This window comes from Agrilus planipennis, unplaced genomic scaffold (genome assembly GCF_000699045.2).
Source record: "Agrilus planipennis isolate EAB-ADULT unplaced genomic scaffold, Apla_2.0 scaffold86, whole genome shotgun sequence".
NCBI lineage: Eukaryota > Metazoa > Arthropoda > Insecta > Coleoptera > Buprestidae > Agrilus > Agrilus planipennis.
In genome coordinates, this window is record NW_020438863.1 from 739997 (window position 1) to 760194 (window position 20198).

The following is a 20198-nucleotide window of genomic DNA, read 5'->3' on the forward strand; positions in this document are numbered from 1 at the left end:
TTAAAATATAGGACGATCATAGTGTCATAACGAAGTTAGTTTTTAGTCAAAACTTTTTAAAACAGTTGCAAACAAGTGACTAATCCGAGTCCATTCACTTAGCTTGAACTTCTGTCACCTACTCACAACATCCCCATCATGATTCACATCGTAAAAGATGATAAACAAAGGGACGTATAGTGTTACTAATTATTGTGAGTCAGCTGTGTTTAATATCGATAACATCAGACTTGCACGCAACAAATGTTTCTTATTTCGGGTGGGTCATAATCATAACTCACCCTCGAATGACTCACTAATTTTTAACGGTAAACATTTGAAAAATTATTACCCAATTATTTACACTTTTTACGCCTCAACATTGTGAGTTTGTTATCAATCTAAATTCTATTCAAAGATGCGATAAGGAGTTTGCGATATTCTAACGTATAAAGTTAGTTCATACCTACTTTTGATCGGTTACAAAAGTATTTGTACTACCAACAGTATGCATTACTGAAAACCATGGCAGTATAGATAAACTGATCGCAAAGTTGGAAAACTTTAAACTTTTCCAACAGTACCTAATGGCGACAACGTTTAAGAACAAGACTTTACTTCCGCTCCACAAACATTTCAGGATCAGTCGGGAACTTTTCAGTTACAACATCGAGTTGAAGGAAAGAAAAAGAAGAAATTTATGGCATGTCTTACCACTAAAATACATTTAATTAATACCAAGTAGGTATTTAAATTTCCTAACAAGAAAGCAGCCTTGAAGCGGGAATTTAATTAATTATGAAATGTAATTAAAATTTTACAAGTTAGGTATTAACTTTGTTGAAATTAAAATATACCTATTATACATCGTAACATACCATTATTTTACACGTAAACTAATAAAGTTTTTTGACTGAAATTATTAAAATAAATAATTTCATGTTTATGATTTAGTGTTATATTCAAATTTTTGATTAATACTTAGTTTTTTATAATAAATGTGTAATTCAGGAGAATTTTCTTGCCTGTGTCGACATCTTCTCGATTTTCACTGCACTACTTTCAATCAATAAAGCGTTTTCTCTCTTCAGCTTCCGAAAATTATTTTACAGAAAGTTACACAGTAACAATACACAGTCAAGCAAGTAAAATTATATTTATACGATTTGTTGAAAACTGTAAATTCTACAGAGTAAAACAGAATTATTTTCCTGTTGTGTAAACGACCAAATTTTCACCGGAAAATGCAGACAGGTGGCGGTATGTCGGACATTGATTTTCCTCTGGAAAATTCGTTGAAAGGCTAGTTAATTTTTTATTAGATCGTTCGGGGTTTTTCGAGACCGGTGTTCAGCGAGTAATTTCTATACATTCCAAATCGAGACAAAAAATTTGTAAATTCAGAAACATGAGGGTAATATGACGTGGGGACACTATGAATGTTTGGGGGATACCTGAAAAAAATACTCAACTAAACCGTTGCTAACTTACAAAGAAGTAAATATTCTGAATCATGTCTTCTATTGAGATATTAGTTAGAAAAAGATTCAATCACAAAATACCTTCCGTAGTCGCCAGAAGTTGTTCTATAACAAGGGTGTAAAGGGGGCTGTCGTTCTGTACCATAGCCGTGAAACCATGAAGGATATTCAAATCTTTTCGGCAAATTGCAAGTTCGGTAATATTTGGAAGTTGTTTCTTTTGGATTCGGATCGTTACAATTGTTCATATTTGACACAGACTTGCTCACAACTCTAAAGACTTATACTGCACCCTCTGACACTTTACGACAACACAATATCGATAAAACAAACCCTAGCAACCTAAAGTGTCAATTTGTCAAAAGAATGATGTCTCTTTTTATAATCTTAACTTTGTTAATACAAAGTTCATTCGCTGGTGATCTCTTATCGACCGAAGATACGGAAGAAGAAAAAGAATGGGAAACCTTACGGACAAGGACTCTTCCTCCAGTAACAGATAATCCTTTTTCCAAAGATTCCAGCAGCGGCAGAGATGAAATTAACACCACAGAGATCGAAGAAGCTGTTAGAGACATTGGCTACTTTTTGAGAAATCATAAATTTAACGAATGGGACAGAAGGTATTACAGAAATGGGTCTTCTGGTCCTCGAGACTATCATATGACGTTCCCTAGACCACCTCTTCGGTCTCTTCACTGGGAAGTACGAAAATTCTGCGAGGAGTCCTTTGTAATTTGTGTAAAATATGTGGCGCAGGAAGCCAGAAGCGCAGGTAAATAGCTAGCTGCTTACCAATTTTGATAATTGCTCAAAAAGAAATAGAAATCTACGTTGTGACATCATGGTACTGAATTGATAGTTCAGAAAGCAATAAGATGATGGATGAAAGGCTGGAACATATAGGCAGACAGACAGACTGAAACTATAGGTGCAGATAAATTCCTAGTAATAGTAGCTTACATGGTTCTAAAATGACCACATGGTTCTACGATTTAAGCCTTTTCAGCTAAATACTTTCGCTTTAAATGCCATTCCATTGTACTACTACTAATTCCAAAATTCCAAATTTAATTTTGTCTCCACATAATAGAAAATCAACAGGGAGAGGCGTGACAGGTGGCTTTGTCGTGTCAATCACTTATTTCCACGGCCCGCACGAGCAATCCATTACATTATTAATGATTTCAAAAGTCACCCTGATGGAGCCGGTTTCTTCAAGTTGATTAAATTGATACAGTCACTATCGTTTCCTTCCAGACATGCGCGCACTCTATATTTAAGAATTCTAATCAAATATAACTATCAAATAAACATAAAGTTATTCGTTATTGTCTATTAGGACTCAAAAGACAAGACGATTCAGTTTATGTCACAATCCAGCAAAAATGGTTCGAGTCAAACTATTCTGAGCAAGTTAATGCAATAGATTCGCACTGTAGGGCGCTGAAAAGTAGGGACGACATCACCGGGAGACCCTTTCAAGGACCAATTGAGAGATATCAGTGGAGAGTTACAGCGACCTACTATATGTGCTGGTAAAATAAATTGCAAAGCAAAGTAATAATAAAGCTAGAATTGTATCTAAATTATTGAGAGATTGCTTGTGTATCTGCTCAATGGTTTTATGGATAATGTCCTTTTTGTAATTTGACAGGTATACATTAAACGAAGTACCATTTTTGCGTCATTTTAACGAAACATGCGACAATTCCGCGAACTGTATTGGCCAATTGTCTGGTTTGTACAATAATGATCCACGAGCGAAGGATGAGCAGCCTTTCGCGTGTGCTCTCTACAGCTTCTGCCCCGATATGTGCTGTACTTTGCCGGTTACAAACGACACGAAATCCTGCTGGGAGCAAAGAAAGGATAATCCCTGTTTCGAAGGTAATCCGTGAAAAATTGTGTGTAGTAAAAGGAAGAAAGCTTATGTTTCTGACACCGTCACAAGCATCGGACCATATAAGTACTTGTTTGTGCGAACAAAGCCGCAAGACAAGGAAGGAAAATCACATATCGCTTTTTTTTGTTTGAACACAATCAATCTCCTATTAAAATTTGATCCTTCATTGAAAATTAATGAGAAACGGGTACAAATTTAGATGAAAATTTACAAAACTTATGTAAAATTGGAATCAATTAAAGGAGAGAGAGAGAGAGAAAGAATGGGAGAGAGGGAGATGAGAGGTTGAAAACACCTGGTTTCTGTAGATTTTAAAGGAATAAAAGTCAATTGACTCGCAGGTAATCCTGCCGGTCAGCGCGATTGTTCGATGGAACTCTGGCGGAATACCGACTTTAACGACATTGTCCTCAACCGATGGAACGTGACCTGTAAATGCCCACGAGAGGGAGTCGAGTGGAATTCCCGGTTTGGTATGTGCATAGACGTCGACGAGTGTCTCTTAGGGTTGCACAATTGCAGCCTCGGAACACAGGAATGTATAAACTTGGTCGGTAAGTGCACCGCTCCTTAAATCCTGCAACGCCTCGATAATACTAGGTGCCTAACCAACGACCACTTGTAAAGATTTTGGAAGTTCAATTTTAAACTTAATAATCCTTTACCAAAACCTTAACAAAAATGCAACGTACATCGTTTATGACAAAAAGTTAAATTTCCAATATTTAAATTCAGACGATCAGTGCTTTAATCCCTACTTATCACTGATCACTGACGCTTAATATTTAAACCTTTGCTATCAATGGATACTGACCATAATGTAAATTTAAATAGTGATCATATATGTTTAAGTCATCATCATAAGGTCGTCAGTCCTAAGACTAGTTGGACATGCACCTCCACTCTTTCCTATTTTAAGCTAATCTTCCCATTTCCCTAAAACTGGAACATCCCACATCCTTAACTATTTGCGAACAGTAATCTAATCTAGGTCTACGCTACTCTACCCCTCCTAACTTCCGTTTCTGCCTCTAATATGTCTCTGACTAGACCTTCATGCCTGAGAACCCTAGACAAAAATTTTCAGTCTCTCTCCAGTCTCTCAGAGTGTTTCAGAGTCTTTCAGAGTCTTCCAGCGTCTCTGAGAACGTCTCTCACAGTCTCTCCGTTACTGCCTAGGTGTTTTTATGGATCTCTCACAGTCTCTGTATGAGAGACTCGAACGATAAAATTGTTAATTTAGAGATTCGAGTCCCTCACAGAGAGACTGAATGAATAAAACTGAAAAATTGAGAGACTCGAGTCTGTCGTAGAAAGACTCGGATTTATGAAATATGTTGAACTTAGAAAATTTTATCCATGTCTATCGAGACACCACTTATTGAGAGATTCGAGTGTCTTTCGTTCAGAGACTGGATTCGAAATGAGGATCTCTCTATGAGCGACTCGAGTCTCTCGTTCAGAGACGCTAAACAGTTTTTTGACAGTTTCTCTCTCAGCGACACCAGAGAGACTCGATGAGACAAGGAGACTCGAGTCTCGCTTTCGGAGACTCTGAGGGACTCAACTTTTTTATCTCGGGAAGGTGTCCTACTAACCTATCTCGCCTATTCCTTATTAACCTCCATAGAGTCCTTTGTTCTCCTATTCTTTCTAATTCCTCTTCATTTCTAATCTTCTCTATCCACGATATCCTCATCATTCGCCGGTAACACAACATTTCGAACGCTTCTTTTCCACCGCGCCCACTGTCCATCTTTCTTACGTTTAGGTATTTAATATGTAACTGATGACCAGAAAAGTACAAGCCATTAATTATTCAATAAGAAATGACCCTCCTATTTTACAGAAAGTGTCTATGTGTAGGTAATAAAATTAAAGTTGCTCAATCCATCCGTTTGCAAATCCAAGTTGGATGCATTGAAGTGAAGCGGTCGCATCCGGAATCGACGTTTTGGAATCTAGTTTACTCGACTTCCTCTGTCTCTTCCTACCTGAAATAATGGCTTTACATTCGCCGGTTCTTGCAGGTTCGTTCAGATGTGTCTGCAGGTGGGGTTACATCTGGGACAAAGTTTCCCAGGGATGCACCGAGAGCAAGGCTGTAAGGCTGATTACATACAGAAAACAGGAGGACGACAGCAAAAAGTCCACGTCGGAGACTGAAACGTCTTTTATTAAAAGAATTCTCAGGATGTTTCAAGGACCAAAGAAACAGCCAAACAGACAGTAACGTACCACTGATGAATCTCAATATTTCGTAGTCCATTTTATAATAATTTAAGTTACCAAAATAAAGTAGCAGGTGTAAAACTGGGTTTAATATTAGTAAAATTGTAATCTATTAATAATTTAGTTATTTTTTCTTAATATAAAATAAAGTTTGAGAAAACCAGTTGGATTTTTTCTTTAAGTTCAATTCCCAGTTTATCCCGAAGTATTTTCATTATTTTTTTCCTCGTCTCTTTTAGTTTGGACAGGTGAAATTAAGTCTTAATCTTTTAAAATGCAAAGCAAGTTCGCTAAAAGCAGAACGTTGTCCTTTCTAAATCCTGCAGCATTAAAAAACCATTATCCTTCTTTGTTTTTACGCGAGATACCAGTATTTCCATCATATCTGCTCGTTGGTCATAAGTTTACAGCTTAGCTCAGCAAACGGCGATCATGTAAACAAGCAATTACGTAAATGTTAGTAGCTACGACGGCCAGGACGTCCGAGGCATGGCATATTCTTTCATCGCCCTTTAAATATGGATGTAGACATAGCATCTCCGAGATGTTCTTGCATCGTTGCCGTAATACTCTCTCTCTGCCACTACTATCCGGCGTTAAGGCTCCCGACGAAATGGCTTTTAAAGTGATAGAACAATTCACTTCCACATGCTTCGCACAAGGAGCTACTCACGTAGGGACTTGGGACTATTTATCAGACGTTCGAGTTCTCTCCAACGTTTGCGTATGTTAGCATTTTTGCTTAACCGTCTTTCGCCTTGCCTTTTTTACACGATTTACAACACCGGATTAGATTAAATCCTTGAAGAGACAAAAACTACAAAGACAAATTGAATACTTCACAATCAAAAAGAGAGGAAATGGATTTACGAGACACAGCTACTCACACCTTGAAATACAGGGTGTTTATTAAAAACGTATGATAAAACTTGAAAGAGTTACTTCCTGTGCTACTCTGAGAATATGATGATTTTTGGAAAACTGCTTTGTTCTGAAAATACAGGGTGTCAAGTGATTTTCCACAATAGCAATCTCTTATTATCTAAAGCTTTTTCATCATCATCGTAAGTCTGGTTGGACAAGTACCTCCAGTCTTTCCTATCCTGCCCTGATCTTCGCATTTCCCTAAAGCTAGAGCAACCCATATCCTTAACTATTTGCGAACAATATGGTAATCTAATCTAGGTCTACCTCTACCGCTCTTAACTTCCGTTTTTGCCTCTAATATGTCTCTGACTAGACCTTCATGCCTGAGAAGGTGTCCTACCAACCTATCTCACCTATTCCTGATTGACTTCCATAGAGTCCTCTGTTCTCTTACTCTTTCTAATACCTCTTCTCCGCTGCGCCCACTGTCCATGTTTCGCATCCGTACAACTTCTTAATCTGTAAGAATTGTTTAAAATGACTACCACCACCATCGAATCCATCTAGTCCTCTCTACACCACCGAACCCTAAAATTTTCTGAATATTAAATTACATCCTGAGATTATCCGATTTCCCATTGAATCTTCCACGTTTTTCACTGGAGTATGAACATAGTGTGACTTCAGATGACTCTATAGATAATGATCCAAGAGTTTGAGTTGGAGGATGGAGCAAGCCATATTAAATGAGATCCACTTCGATCAGTTCAGTTGCTGTTAAACACACGAACAAGCACACCAAAATGCAGTAGTGCATCATCATGCATAAACCATTTTCTCATTTCTCCTCGCTTATTGTTAAACACGGAAATGCATTTTAAAAATTATTTACACTCGATAAACCCAGTGTAATCTTCAGGCATTCCTGACGACGAATGGTCGACGTATGTCTAGAAACTGTATGAGATTTTGGTATTCCCTTTTATCCTTTTAGAGTTTTATTGCCCGCAAACAGACACGCCCTAATTCGACAAAGAAGAAGTGAAAAGGTTTTACGGTGTATTATAAAAAGGACATATAACACGAAACTATTGGAAACTCTGCAACCTTCGATATTACGCCGTTGAATGATGAAACTGCCACAACAAACTCGACAAGTATAATAATAATAGTTCTGGCTGCGTCTATAAAATTGCACTCCATTCAATGGAACGAGTAACACGTTTGCTCGTCTTGAATTAAACTTTCCTAACTTTTGCACAGTAAAGAACGGTCTTATACGAAGAAGAGCTAGGCATCGTATCTGCAATTTGCCTCTATAAATCGACCGCGAGAACTTTATGTGAACTCCGTTAATGAAGGTTACGCGCCAGCACCATCTTACACTTTTTCTTTTTTTTTCTCTTCCTAATGACATCGCAAATCATGTAGTTTAAGTTTGTACGCTTCTTCTTGGTTAGAATCCGATTAATTACGCGGTTAAACTTGCGTATCACAGTAAAATGTTTGTATAAAAGACAAGTGCTAAAAGCTTATTACCCTACCGGCTCTGACTTTTCTATTTATTGAATTTTTATATATTAAAGTTTTTGTTAGAATTTATCGTTTTAATTTTGGCCGTTTTAGTTATCTACATTAATTAATTTTTGATATTCTTTTAGGTCTATTCACAATATAGAAACTCTGCGTTAGCAACAGTTGTTGTAACTTGACATGTCTAACACGTATCAGTTTTTCTGTAGCTGGATCTCCTCCAAATTACTAAAGTAATCCAAAAAATTTCATCATTTAAAGCAAATATTTTTTGCTTTCCACGGTATCACTGAAAGCGTAACTAAAAATAAACACAAAAACAGGAACAGTATTTCATTTTCCATTATAAATTCGGCAGTGGCATGAGGTAATATGTATGTAGATGTAATAACGGCAGGTATTTCATAATAATTCCCTTTCCAAAATGTGTTATATAGGTACTTCATATTTATTTCCAACGCAAAAATGTCGTCAACTTTTACTTGGTTGTGACACATCATTCAATAACATTCTTGATTTGCTACGAGAAATTTCTAACAAATAAAAGGCGCTAAGAAAGAAACGCTTACAAAAGGTTTTGAATGCAACGAGATGCAACAAAAGTCTTTCATATAGAAATAATCTTTAAACCCAAAATGTGAAGAATCATTTAATTTTTATCCACGACATAAATCATCTCAAATGGTTACACCCTCGCACCCTCGCCGGGAGACCTTTGGGTTTACGCACCAACACTCTGACCATTAAGTTACGAGAGGTGACAGCGGCAACAACGACGAAACGAACTTATTAGGTTATACATTGATGCCGATCATTGAGTGCAATTGACCTGTCCACGTACCAGCTGTTGCGAAGGTCACGAATAGGTATGAGTGTTTCGTTAGTTGACGTTCGCGATAACGAAAGAGTAGGAAGGTAAAGCGGTTGCAAAACTGTTAACTGTTCTCAACCATTGACGTCTCGTTAACCGGGGTACTTTTTGTGCATACTTTCCACATCCCCTTCGTTGTAGTGCTATTAAGAATTTCACTCTACAATGCCTCCAGATGTTAAAATTTCGGAATAGTGATCACTGATTAGACGTAGTGCTAAGATTTAATATTAATGTGAAAATTCGTTTAATTTTCATTTACTAGAAATTACCTCAAATTAATTAATGTTAAAAAATTATTTACCTACAATACAAAATCCAAAAAAAAGAAGCTAAGGGCGCAAATTATTTCAGTGTTTAGAGCCCCTCTAAATTGGAGCATATTTCAGTGCTTTCCAGGTTTACTGTGTCAGTTTATCTATACACCAGCGTTAAAGATAAATCGCGTTAAGCGAACAATAAACAATGGGAATATTCATGAAGCTGAGGCTTCTGTAGCACAGTAATTACTGCTTATATTGGCCAGTTAATCAGCTAGTTTCATTCCTAGTACTGTTCTCTAACACTATCTCTTGTTAGAATTTATAATTTAGTACTTATTTGCTCCTAAATGTTTAACAGCTTTACCAAATCAAGTTTTGTCGACAATTAGTTATTTATCTACTATATTCTCTAGCCAATAAAAGACAAGACAATTTTTATTTTGTCGCATATTTGCAGTATGTTCCCATACATTTCGCAATACGGGAATAAATAATAGAAGTCGTGGAAATTTCCAAATAAAAGGCCGGAAATGACTTCCCGATCCAAAACACATTCGTTCGCGTACCTTCCCTCTTTTTCCCACTCCTTATTTATTTCTTTCTCTCGTCGTGTCTCCTAAAATTCTTGCGATATTGGAAATTTTCCGGACACATTAGTGCCCTGGGTTCCATATCAATTTACTTTCTCGTAATTTTACTCCATTGGTTATTATGATGTCAGGTTTCCTTCCGAAAGACTACGAATCAATGGACTCGCAATTGACGATAACGATGTGTAACCAGGAATCGAAATAGTATTATTGACTCATCTTATATTGTATAGATAAGGCAAGATGGTTATCGAACATATAGAAATTACACATCATTATTTTGTCGGCATTTTTCCTTTTTATGTCGCCGGAGAGAAATACAGAATTTGATGGACTGGACTTACATTACTTCAATGTTTATATAAACTATTTGTCAAAATTTTCCTTTACACCGTTAGGGGGAGTAAAAACGGTCAGCCGCTTCACCTCCTTAACTTATTTCTGGCGCGCTTGTATTATCTATAGGGTTATTCGGAAAGTCATTTCGTTTTCTTTTTGTGGAAATGAAAGACAATTTTCGTATAATAAACAAATACTGTATTAAATTATATATTGACCGTTCTGGTCCAACACCTTTTGCCATCTTTCTGCTAGTACCATAATTCCACGCTCATAAAATTTTTGGTCTTTGCTGGCAAAAAACTGATCGAGGAGGTTTTTGACCTCCTCATTTGAGGTGAAGGTTTTACCGTCTAAAAAATTTTGGAGTGACCGGAACAAATAATAATCCAATGGTGCCAGGTCTGGAGAATATGGTGGGTGTAGCATTGTATCCCATTCAAGCTGTAAAAGTTTTTGGCGAGTGAGCAAACTTGTGTGAGGTCTCGCGTTGTCTTGGTGAAACACTACACCTTTCCTGTTGATTAGTTCTGACCTTTTCTGTTGAAGTACATCATTCAGTTTGTCCAGCTGATGACAGTAGACTTCCGAATTAATCGTTGTGTTATCCGGTAAAAGCTCAAAAAAAATGATTCCTTTAAAATCCCACCAAACAGACAGCATAACCTTTTTTTGGTGAATATCGGCTTTGGAAATGGTTTGAGCCGGTTCATATTTTTTGCTCCATGACCTCTTGCGTTTGACGTTGTTGTATACAACCCATTTTTCGTCCCCAGTGATGATGCGCTTCAAAAACGGATCATTTTCGTGACGTTTGAGAAGCGAATCGCAGACGTCAATGCGGCGACACATATTTCTCTGTCTGAGAACATGGGGAACCCATACATCGAGCTTCGAGGATAAACCCAGGCCTTTCAAGTGGTCATAAACTGTTGAATTTGATAAATTTAACTTCAATCCGATCTCACGTGTTGTTATTCGCCGGTTCACATCAACTAATGCCTTTATCGCGTCTTTATCAGATTCAACCGGCCTTCCCGAACGTGGTGCATCTTCGACATCAAAATTGCCGGATCGAAATTTAGCGAACCAGTTCTGGCACTGGCGTACTGTCAACACACCTCCTCCATACACATCAGTCAATTTCTTTCTGGCTTGAACAGCATTTTTACCCTTTCTGTAGTAAAACAGTAAGATATGTCGAAAATGCTGCTTATCGCTCTCCATATATAAAAGGGCACCAACCAAAAACTACTGCGTAGAATTAATTGATATTTTTCACACACAAGCCTTGCTATATGAGCTCTCAAAGCATATAAAAATTATACGGCTTAAATGTGAAGTTGGGTGCAAAAGAATACAATTAAATCCTCTGTCGGGAAAAAACGAAATGACTTTCCGAACAACCCTATAACTGCTGGATCTCTCAAAAGTGACTTTTAATACCACTGCTAATTAAGCTACAAGCCGAAATAGATAGATACAAAATAGGTAACAGTAGTAGATAATATGTAAGATTTTCCTGCAAGACAATCAAACTCCCCATATTCTGCTACCCGACGCATATCTGGGTAATAGAAATATTTATCCTGAGGCAAAGTGTGTATACCTACTGTTATTTTATCCTGGCTTTTGCGAAGCATCCTTTAGTAACGAGTTGACGCCATAATTAAAATGCTACATATAACGCTAATGACTGACAACAAGTTACGTGTTACAACTGTTTCAACTAAAACCTAGCTGCATCTGATGGGACGCTATTTTTACGACGCTGTAATTATTATCTAGGTATTACAATGTCTTTTATAGATTTCGCATCGTATAGTATAGCCAGCCAATCGTAAAATCATGATGGAGTATTTGATTACCGAGACTAAATGTTATAGGGTTTCAAGGAAAATGTTGAACATAATATGCGATGTCTGTTTCTGAAAATTACAAAAGATTTTCTGTTTATAAAAATGGTAAGAATGGAGGGTGTATTCTTTGTAAGTAGCCTAAAAGTGAATTTGAGTTCAACAGCAAATATTAATTAAAAATTTACTGTGCGTATGGTAACGTGCCTATCACGTTGAGGTTAGCTACGCCGGGATTCGTTTCAGCAAGTAGATATCCATACATTTAAATGGACCTTGTTGGAGCATACGTAATCCTAAAATGTAGCATCGTACTACAGATGGCGTTTAACGCGCCATTTGTGGTATTTTCTAAAACGCGCTGTTAAGACAGCAGGTAAAAGTTGATCTGTGTTCTGTCGGAGCTGCCTGCAACGCGCTGATGAGATCCAAAAAGATCGAAATCGCGATCCGCGTCTGGCAGTTTACTATTAATTTTGATACATACATTAGCTAATTAATTAAGAAAAGATGAGTGATATAAATTGAGTTATAATTTTTTGTTGAACTTAGGAACATTGAGCAATAACATCAAAACAGTTCTTAGTCTTATTGTTACTTTGACAACCCCCCTACAATAATGTTAACTAATTGTAAACCACATAACTCCTCCACTTGGTTAAACAGTTTTTGCGAGTAAGTTTAATACAACAAATGTTTACTATTCGTTAACCTGTTATACGAAATACGTAATTGTAAACCCCCACTACCCTATAAATGTACGTTTTCGCAGTATAAACTTCTGTTTACACTTCAAATGCGGTGCATATTGTTCAGTTTATAATGCAGTTTATCAAAAGTTTCATTTCAAATGAATAAATCTAAAGTTTACAGCTACGTCTCGTTTTCTACCCGGCGCATTTACCATTTTTTATTATTAATATTTATATATACGTTTTGAATTACACAAAAAATTATACTTATGTGTTATCCAACCATAATAATATCTAATAGTTTGTAGCACACATTTTTTTGGATATTATTTTTCCTATAAAGGATTTGAGCAATATTTCGATACATCATCATCATAAGGTTATCCTGAGCTAACCTTCGCATTTCCCTAAAACTAGAACAACCCACATCCTTAACTATTTGCGAACAGTAATCTAAAATTCTACCCCTCCTAACTCCCGTTTCTGCCTCTAATATGTTTCTAACTAGACCTTCATGCCTGAGAAGGTGTCCTACTAACCTATCTCGCCTATTTCTTATTGACTTCCATAGAGTCCTCGGTTCTCCTATTCTTTCTAATATCTCTTCATTTCTAACCTTCTCTATCTACGGTATCCTCATCATTCGCGTGATGATGATCGGCGATAAGACTGGTAAATAAAGGAAAACGAGATAAGAATTGACAAAGTTATGAAGTCTTCAGAAAAATTATGAAGGAGTAGCTAATAGTTGGTGGATTAAAGTGGGATACCAATAGGGTAGTAGGAAGATTGGAAAGTTCTGAAGATAAGAAATAGAATGTAGTCTCAAATCACCGGAGAAAACCCTTCGAAATATTAATGGGGATTACAGGAAAGTACAAGTAATTAATGTTATTGATATTGATAGAATTGACTACAAAAGAATTTGACCAAGCTGTTTAAATATTTATACAAAGAACATTAAAAAACAGATACAAAAGAATTAAAGTATTTGAAATATTTACACAAGGGTGTAATATAATGTTTAGCCAGATATATATTTATAAATTAAAACAACGGTGGCGTTATCCGCCACACCTAGTAAAGGGCAACTATATTCAGTAGATATGGGTAGTGTTTTTGAAATTTTAATAGACGATATTACAAAAGTGTAGGCGATAAAAATAATTTCGACCAATTCCAGTGGAAGTTCGTTTTCCATTTGTGAATAGAGGTAGAGGGTTGGAATGGCGCGATGCAACGGAAAAAATATTTGACAGAGTGGCCCCGCGGCTTGGCTGCAATATCACATTTTAAAATTAGTGGCTCATTAAAAGGCGGCCGTGGTGGTAGAAAACAAAATGGGACAGACATGGAGCTGAACAGCGAAAAAAGGCTTACACGCGACTGCCGCATCCTGATGCATATATGCTAGTGACGGTTCCGTCCGGTCCTATATGGTAGGTACACTTTTTTTGCTTCAGTTTTTCTTTCTGTGTTTCGTTTCATATTTACATAGTGTGTTGTGTTGTGTGACTCGACAAAATTTTCGCTCCCAAATGGCAGTCATTAAAAGCATTTAGAGAATGCGAAACACAAAATGGAAAATTCCTTCCCCGGCGAGTTCTTCCTATGAGATACTATACACCGTCCGCAAAGAGAATACGAAAACTTGGTCGGAATTTTTTTAAAGCAAACATACAGGCTGGCTCAAATTTGGTAAAATTTAGAGATTATTTTTAAATTGAATCCTTTGTCGCATTACAGCCGGCCGCGGAGTAGGGGTAGAACTGAAAGACGTTCGGCAGAGCAGCCAAGGTCAACATAGCGGCGTCCATCGCTCGCATGAGCTAACCGTGTAGAATTTATATTCTCACCCATTCGTGCAAGTGCAAGACATATGCACTGCGAAACTCAAAGCGAAGATGAAACTATTGATAGAATAACTGAAGTTTAAAACGATTCAATGATTTAAATAAATATTATCAGTTTTTAACATGCGTCTATCATCTGAATGACTGTATTTAGTATGTATTCCGTACTCTCATACTGAAATTAAAATTTACAGTTGGATATGTTGTCTATATGATATCCCATTATCCTTCCCATTTTCCAATCATTAAAATAAGATTAACAACGCTATTTTAATTTTAATACCCTAAATCGAATAATTTTCCGAAAATTTGCAGTTAAATGCCTACAATACGAAAAGTTTCACTTGCATCATGGTTTCATAAAACCACACAATGTTTTATTTTTTAACAGATCCTATCTGAATTGGGGCAGTTGCATAGATACTGCAGACTGCAGGGCTGTCTAAAATCTAGAATGTAGTAGGTTTTCCAAAGACACTGAATTCTTATAAGCAAGTAAGAAACGATTGATAATAAAGGCTGATAAGGCGTTGAAGTCTGAGCTCTTTAGAGTGTTTTACAACAGTGCCAAGTTTTCTGGTCTATAATTCCTACAATACCGAATACTTTTATCATGTGACCACGAGCAGTCATAGACCTATTTCCATACAAGTTTTCTTTTCAACCCCCATGAATATCAAACTGTTAAACAGTCTGGATTCTGTAGACAATGTTGACTACAACATACTCCCTAACTGAGTCAAGTAACATGGCTGATCCTTGGAGAACTGGACCACCTGCATCATAGCAGAATGAGCATTGATTTGATTTCAATTTCATTCCAAAGAAATTTTTTCGCAGAAAATGAAAAGTCATTACTGTCGATTATTAAACGATTCTTATTTCCCGCAGGGAGCAAGTTGGCTATTAAGTTAATCCGAGCAAGTTTAGCTCATCCAAAACAAACACGAGAGCACAGAAGTGCAAAGTTGTTGTTAGAAGTTATTGTATGTTGGTAATCCACCGATTCAGACGGGACCTTAGGTAAATATTATTTTCTGGAGCGAACTGATACGCCTTATACCGTCCTGAAAGGTTTTATTATTTCACATAAAATGCTTTCGTTAGTTATTTTTCCATTTTAGCTGATGGTTTAATTGTAAATCAATGCACCGTTAAATCTTCGCAGGTAGGTATTTAAATTTCTTATTAAAAGTAAGCACACTGTTTAATACTGTAGCGTTATAGTGTTATAAATTTGGTCCGTGTTTTCGAGGTACAATTAGTTTTCTCAAGGCAATTTACCAAGTCGACTATTAAAGGGTGAAATAAAGGACTAGTCGTTAAATTAAGCTTAATATCGGCGAGTTTTGGAATACGAAAGCGGACGCTTTGGAGCCATTTAGGATTCAGTGTTACACCGACACCTTAAGAAGCGGTATGCATCGAATAAGATTTTGTAAATCACCTTGCAGTATTGGCACGGCGCCAACTCCGCTCCTCTTTCTCCACTCTACCATACCCATTAAGCCCTTGTCTTGTTCAGGAATAACATATTGTACCTTCAACCGAACCAGCGAACGAATGCCTTTGTGTCCTTTTGGGTTTTGACTCGACATAAATATACGGAGAGGATCAACATATACCAGGGTGACCACAATTCACTAGCAAAAATTCTTCGCTTTTGTTTTCCCACACCAGCCTTTCAAGCTGGAGAAGGTGTCCTATCAACTTACTTCGCTTATTTCTTATTGATTTCCATATCGTCCTCTATTCTCTTACTGTTTCTAAAAGTTTAAAAGTTTCTGATAACCTTTTCTATCCACGGTTTCCTCATCATTCGCTTGTAATATCATATTTTAAACGCTTCTAATCTTTGCTTTTCCGCCGCGCTCCCAGTCCACTTTTCGCACTCATGGAGCGCCGGGCTCCAGGCATATATCTTTAACAATTGATCGAATTGTTAAAGAATTGAAATGTCAGAATATGCATTCCTTCATTTACAATTGCCATGTAAAAAATTTCCTCAAGTTTTCCATGTTTGTCATAAAATTCTTTACTTCTTGCGACCAGTGCTACCTATCCACTTCCATGAGTTTCCAGAAGTAGACAACTTCCTTAAAGATGAACCTGCCTGGCGATTTTCATCATTTTGGATAATGACAATGGCTTACTTAACTCCCCAAAAGGTAAACGTTTGATTTGATGGAATAAAGTCGCCGAATAAATCGAGAAAAGATTTTCCTTTCTCGAATGAATAGAAAATTTGCAGCGTGTTAGATCTGATTTTAGATAGCTATAAAATTTAGCCGCATAGCATCGTGTAGGTAATAGCTACGTACGTTGTAGATGCGATTGCAGATTACAGAATTGCACCATATAAATTGTAGTCTTCAGAAGGAATTTCTCAAACGTCGGATTACAGTGTGTGCAGGAAGGTAATGAAGCTTGTGCCGCTAGATCGATCACCTAACTTCATTGTGTTCAATTTATCGCATTTCATAAGCGATATTATGGTGGTCTAACCATCCATCCGCAGATGCATATATATATCTACACGTTCCTACGTATAGAATAGATAAGGGAGCCCATAGTAATATTTGTCAGGCTTGTCCCTAATATATGCAGGTAAATATGTACTGACAGCTGCAGTAGACGGGCCTACGTTTTGATTTACACCGGCGTAATGCTTCCTTGTTTGAATAACACACATACAGCATCAGTTTTGGATCTGATTTAATTGCCAGAGGTCAATCTCGTCTGCCATATATAATTAATTTTCTACACATGTCACATCTACCAAAATTGACACAAGACAGGCAGAATAATTAGGAATATCTAACGAAAAGTAAGCCTTCAAATGAAGAATTGCACACTTCTCTAAAGAAATACTGAAAGCAATTGAAAGTTTTCGAAAAATTGCATCATCCACTTGGAAAAAAGATTAAAATCGATTTACGCCGGTCGTGGAAGCCTTAACATGTTTTTCGACAAATTGAGGTGTTCTTTTAATGTCCAATTTTTCAGAAAATGAAGTAAGGGGGGACCCAATTAAGTAAATGTACCTAAAAGTGTGAGGGTATGTCGGAGGATGCTGGCACGCAACCTGACGACATTATGATGTTCCTGTGGCAATGGGTTTTTATTAAACGAATGGCGAGAAGTAGAATAATCCTTTAGATGAAATTAAAAGGTCCACCAAACGGCACATTTAGATTCCGGAACGCTTAAAACAAAACGACCTCCATACATTTACAATAGCATCTACCTACCGTTTAATTATCAGAAAAGGTTCTTTAATGTTCTGTTGACTATTGCGTTCATTCTGCTTGCGACCTCGTTTCCCTTACCGCCCAAAAGAACAGTCTTCCTTTCAATTTGTCAGCGGGAGCGAAACGTTCAGCAATTGAGAATAACCATCGCAAAAATTAAACCAACAATAAAACAAAGCATCTTTAACCTAATTACTAAATCAAAAAGCACTAACCACACAACTGATACTACCTAAGCCAAAACTTGTTCAATGTAACCGATAAAGTTTAAAAAGGTATTATGTACTTAAATTATAGTGATAGTTTTGTTTGGGTTAACCTTTATCATCACAGGGTCGTCAGTCCTAAGACGGGTTGGACACGCACCTCCACTCTTGCTTTAATTTTAGCATTTCCCTAAAACTAGAACGTCCCACATTCTTAAATATTTGTAAACAGTATGTCTACTCCTCTTAATTCCTACCTCTGCTTCTAATACGTCACCAATTAGTCCCTCACGCCGGAGAATGTGTCTTATCAACCTGTATCGTCCTTTTCTTGTTGACTTTTTGTTAAAGGCGACTCGACCCTGCGCTATCCTTTATTTTATGTCTCTACTACTCCTTCCATCCTGAATTATCTGACTTCCTAGATACCAAAAATCAGCTGCTTCTTCTAATTTGACGTCTCTTATTTTTATATTCATTCTTTCCCTTTAACTCTTAACCGTTAACCTTTATGAAATTATAAATTATCTTTCTCCAAACCAAAACAAAGTCGAAAACAATATTATAAACTAAATGTTCGGCCTCATTTTTTGAAACCAAATTAATGTTTCATATTAAACGATTAATGACACCGTGTAGTAAAGATGTTGATAAAGTTCATACCAAATTAATCTCAATTTATTTACTTCCACTCGTAGAAACCAACAATGTGATGGAAAATCGATGAAACCTTTAACCAAAACTTTAAATTAAGTTCCTTTCCCAAACACAAACAATACATCAAATTTAATAGCTCTTAATATTTAACAGGTTAGATAGGTTCCTAAGTATATTATTTACAATTTATAAGTAATCCTGGTACATATCTACGATCTGCTTTTCAATTTCATTTTAAAGATATAAAGGTTTTTCGTGTTACAGATTACCAACAATATTGAATGAGAATAGATGAATATTGAACATAAAATATTGCTTCCAACATAGCATACATACATACATACATACATACATATGTAGTAAGTTTCTCCTATCTGAAAACTTTTAGTCTTTTCGAGAGGATCGAGATTTGATGCAGTAGTTCGACTCTAGAGCTAGGGTAATTGTATTTTCATCGGTAACAAACATAGATACGTATATATGTATGTTTGTCGGGATGCAACATATTCAAAAGGATGTTATTAAAATAAGATTGTATTCTCTGTGCCAGTATCCAATAATGTCGCCTCTTAGACTTCAGGGTATATAACGAGCATCTGGCATTCCCGCTATTAAAATCTTTGTATGTCAGTTTTCACATTTGCTACATGTGCTGCATACGTCGTAAGCTGTAGAGTGAATTCATCAAAAGAACCGACCAGAAATTACAATTACATCTCTACAATCAGTTAACATCACAATAATGATTTAAATTTTGATTTAACTCGATTCCTTTTATTCTTAAATTCGTTTACAAAAAATTTCATACTCTAAAAAATTGTTTTCTTAATTATTCTCTTAATTGACTCAGTTTTCCGAAGGAATTGAAAAAAGGACAGCGCGTAAGCATTGTTCTGGAATTTCGCCTAAAACTGATTTCAAGCTTCCTGTAAGGGCGACATGGGGTTTCACCTCATCTCTTAATTGACAAAAAAATGTGTAGTTCTACGTCATAAATGAGAAGATATAAAAATGCTAGGTATCTACTCACGTAGGTCGATGAAATTGAGGTACGGCGTAAAGAAAAACATAAAGAGAAGTTTAAGAGTTTAAATGTTGTTGTAGACGAGATCATAAAACAGCTGATTACATTTATGCAGCTAGTTTCACTGCACACAGGGCGGCCAATTCCATGCCTCATTAGTCACTTGAATTGCACTCAAAGAGCGGAGCCAACGGCAAGTGCGACTGGAAGTAATTTACGAGAAATTGGCTTCAGTTATAGCGGTCTGTCTCTGACAGTTTCAACTTAAAAAGTTGAAACACTAGAAATTGCTGCCGATGTGACGACCTAATTTGAGAATTTTCCATGACATCCTGTGACAATCCTACCATTTACCCGACTCAAAATTCTACTTCCAGCTAATAACGAAATTAATTAATTAAATTACCTGCTGAATGAGCAGTACACTTATTTGACTATTTTTCGCCGGTACAAAAAAGTACAACGTGATGTTTATTGACTTTTTCCTTCCAGGAAAGAGAAACCTTGTTATTATCAAGGATCAAATTCGGAATGGAACAAAGAAGAACATGGAAAATGGCCCGGGTAAAGATGCCTCGCAACAAAACTCAATTTATTT

At 36.6% G+C, this 20198-nt stretch overlaps 3 protein-coding genes across 4 annotated transcripts in view; 1 reads left to right on the plus strand and 2 right to left on the minus strand.

The window, feature by feature from the left end:
- LOC108735692 (zwei Ig domain protein zig-8) overlaps positions 1-20198 on the minus strand; it is a 202207-nt gene that overhangs the window by 37213 nt on the left and 144796 nt on the right. The gene's annotated exons all lie outside the window — the stretch shown is intronic.
- Positions 1120-1792, minus strand: LOC108735696 (UPF0691 protein C9orf116). Its single transcript, XM_018467777.1, has 2 exons — positions 1542-1792; positions 1120-1433 (listed from the first exon to the last, which is right to left on the minus strand). The coding sequence occupies exons 1-2, from the start codon at positions 1706-1708 to the stop codon at positions 1298-1300; spliced, it is 303 nt and encodes a 100-aa protein (XP_018323279.1). The 5' UTR covers positions 1709-1792; the 3' UTR covers positions 1120-1297.
- On the plus strand, positions 1737-5621 carry LOC108735691. Its single transcript, XM_018467768.1, has 5 exons — positions 1737-2235; positions 2803-2998; positions 3118-3350; positions 3708-3920; positions 5397-5621. Exons 1-5 carry the CDS (start codon positions 1827-1829, stop codon positions 5597-5599), a joined length of 1254 nt encoding a protein of 417 aa, XP_018323270.1. The 5' UTR covers positions 1737-1826; the 3' UTR covers positions 5600-5621.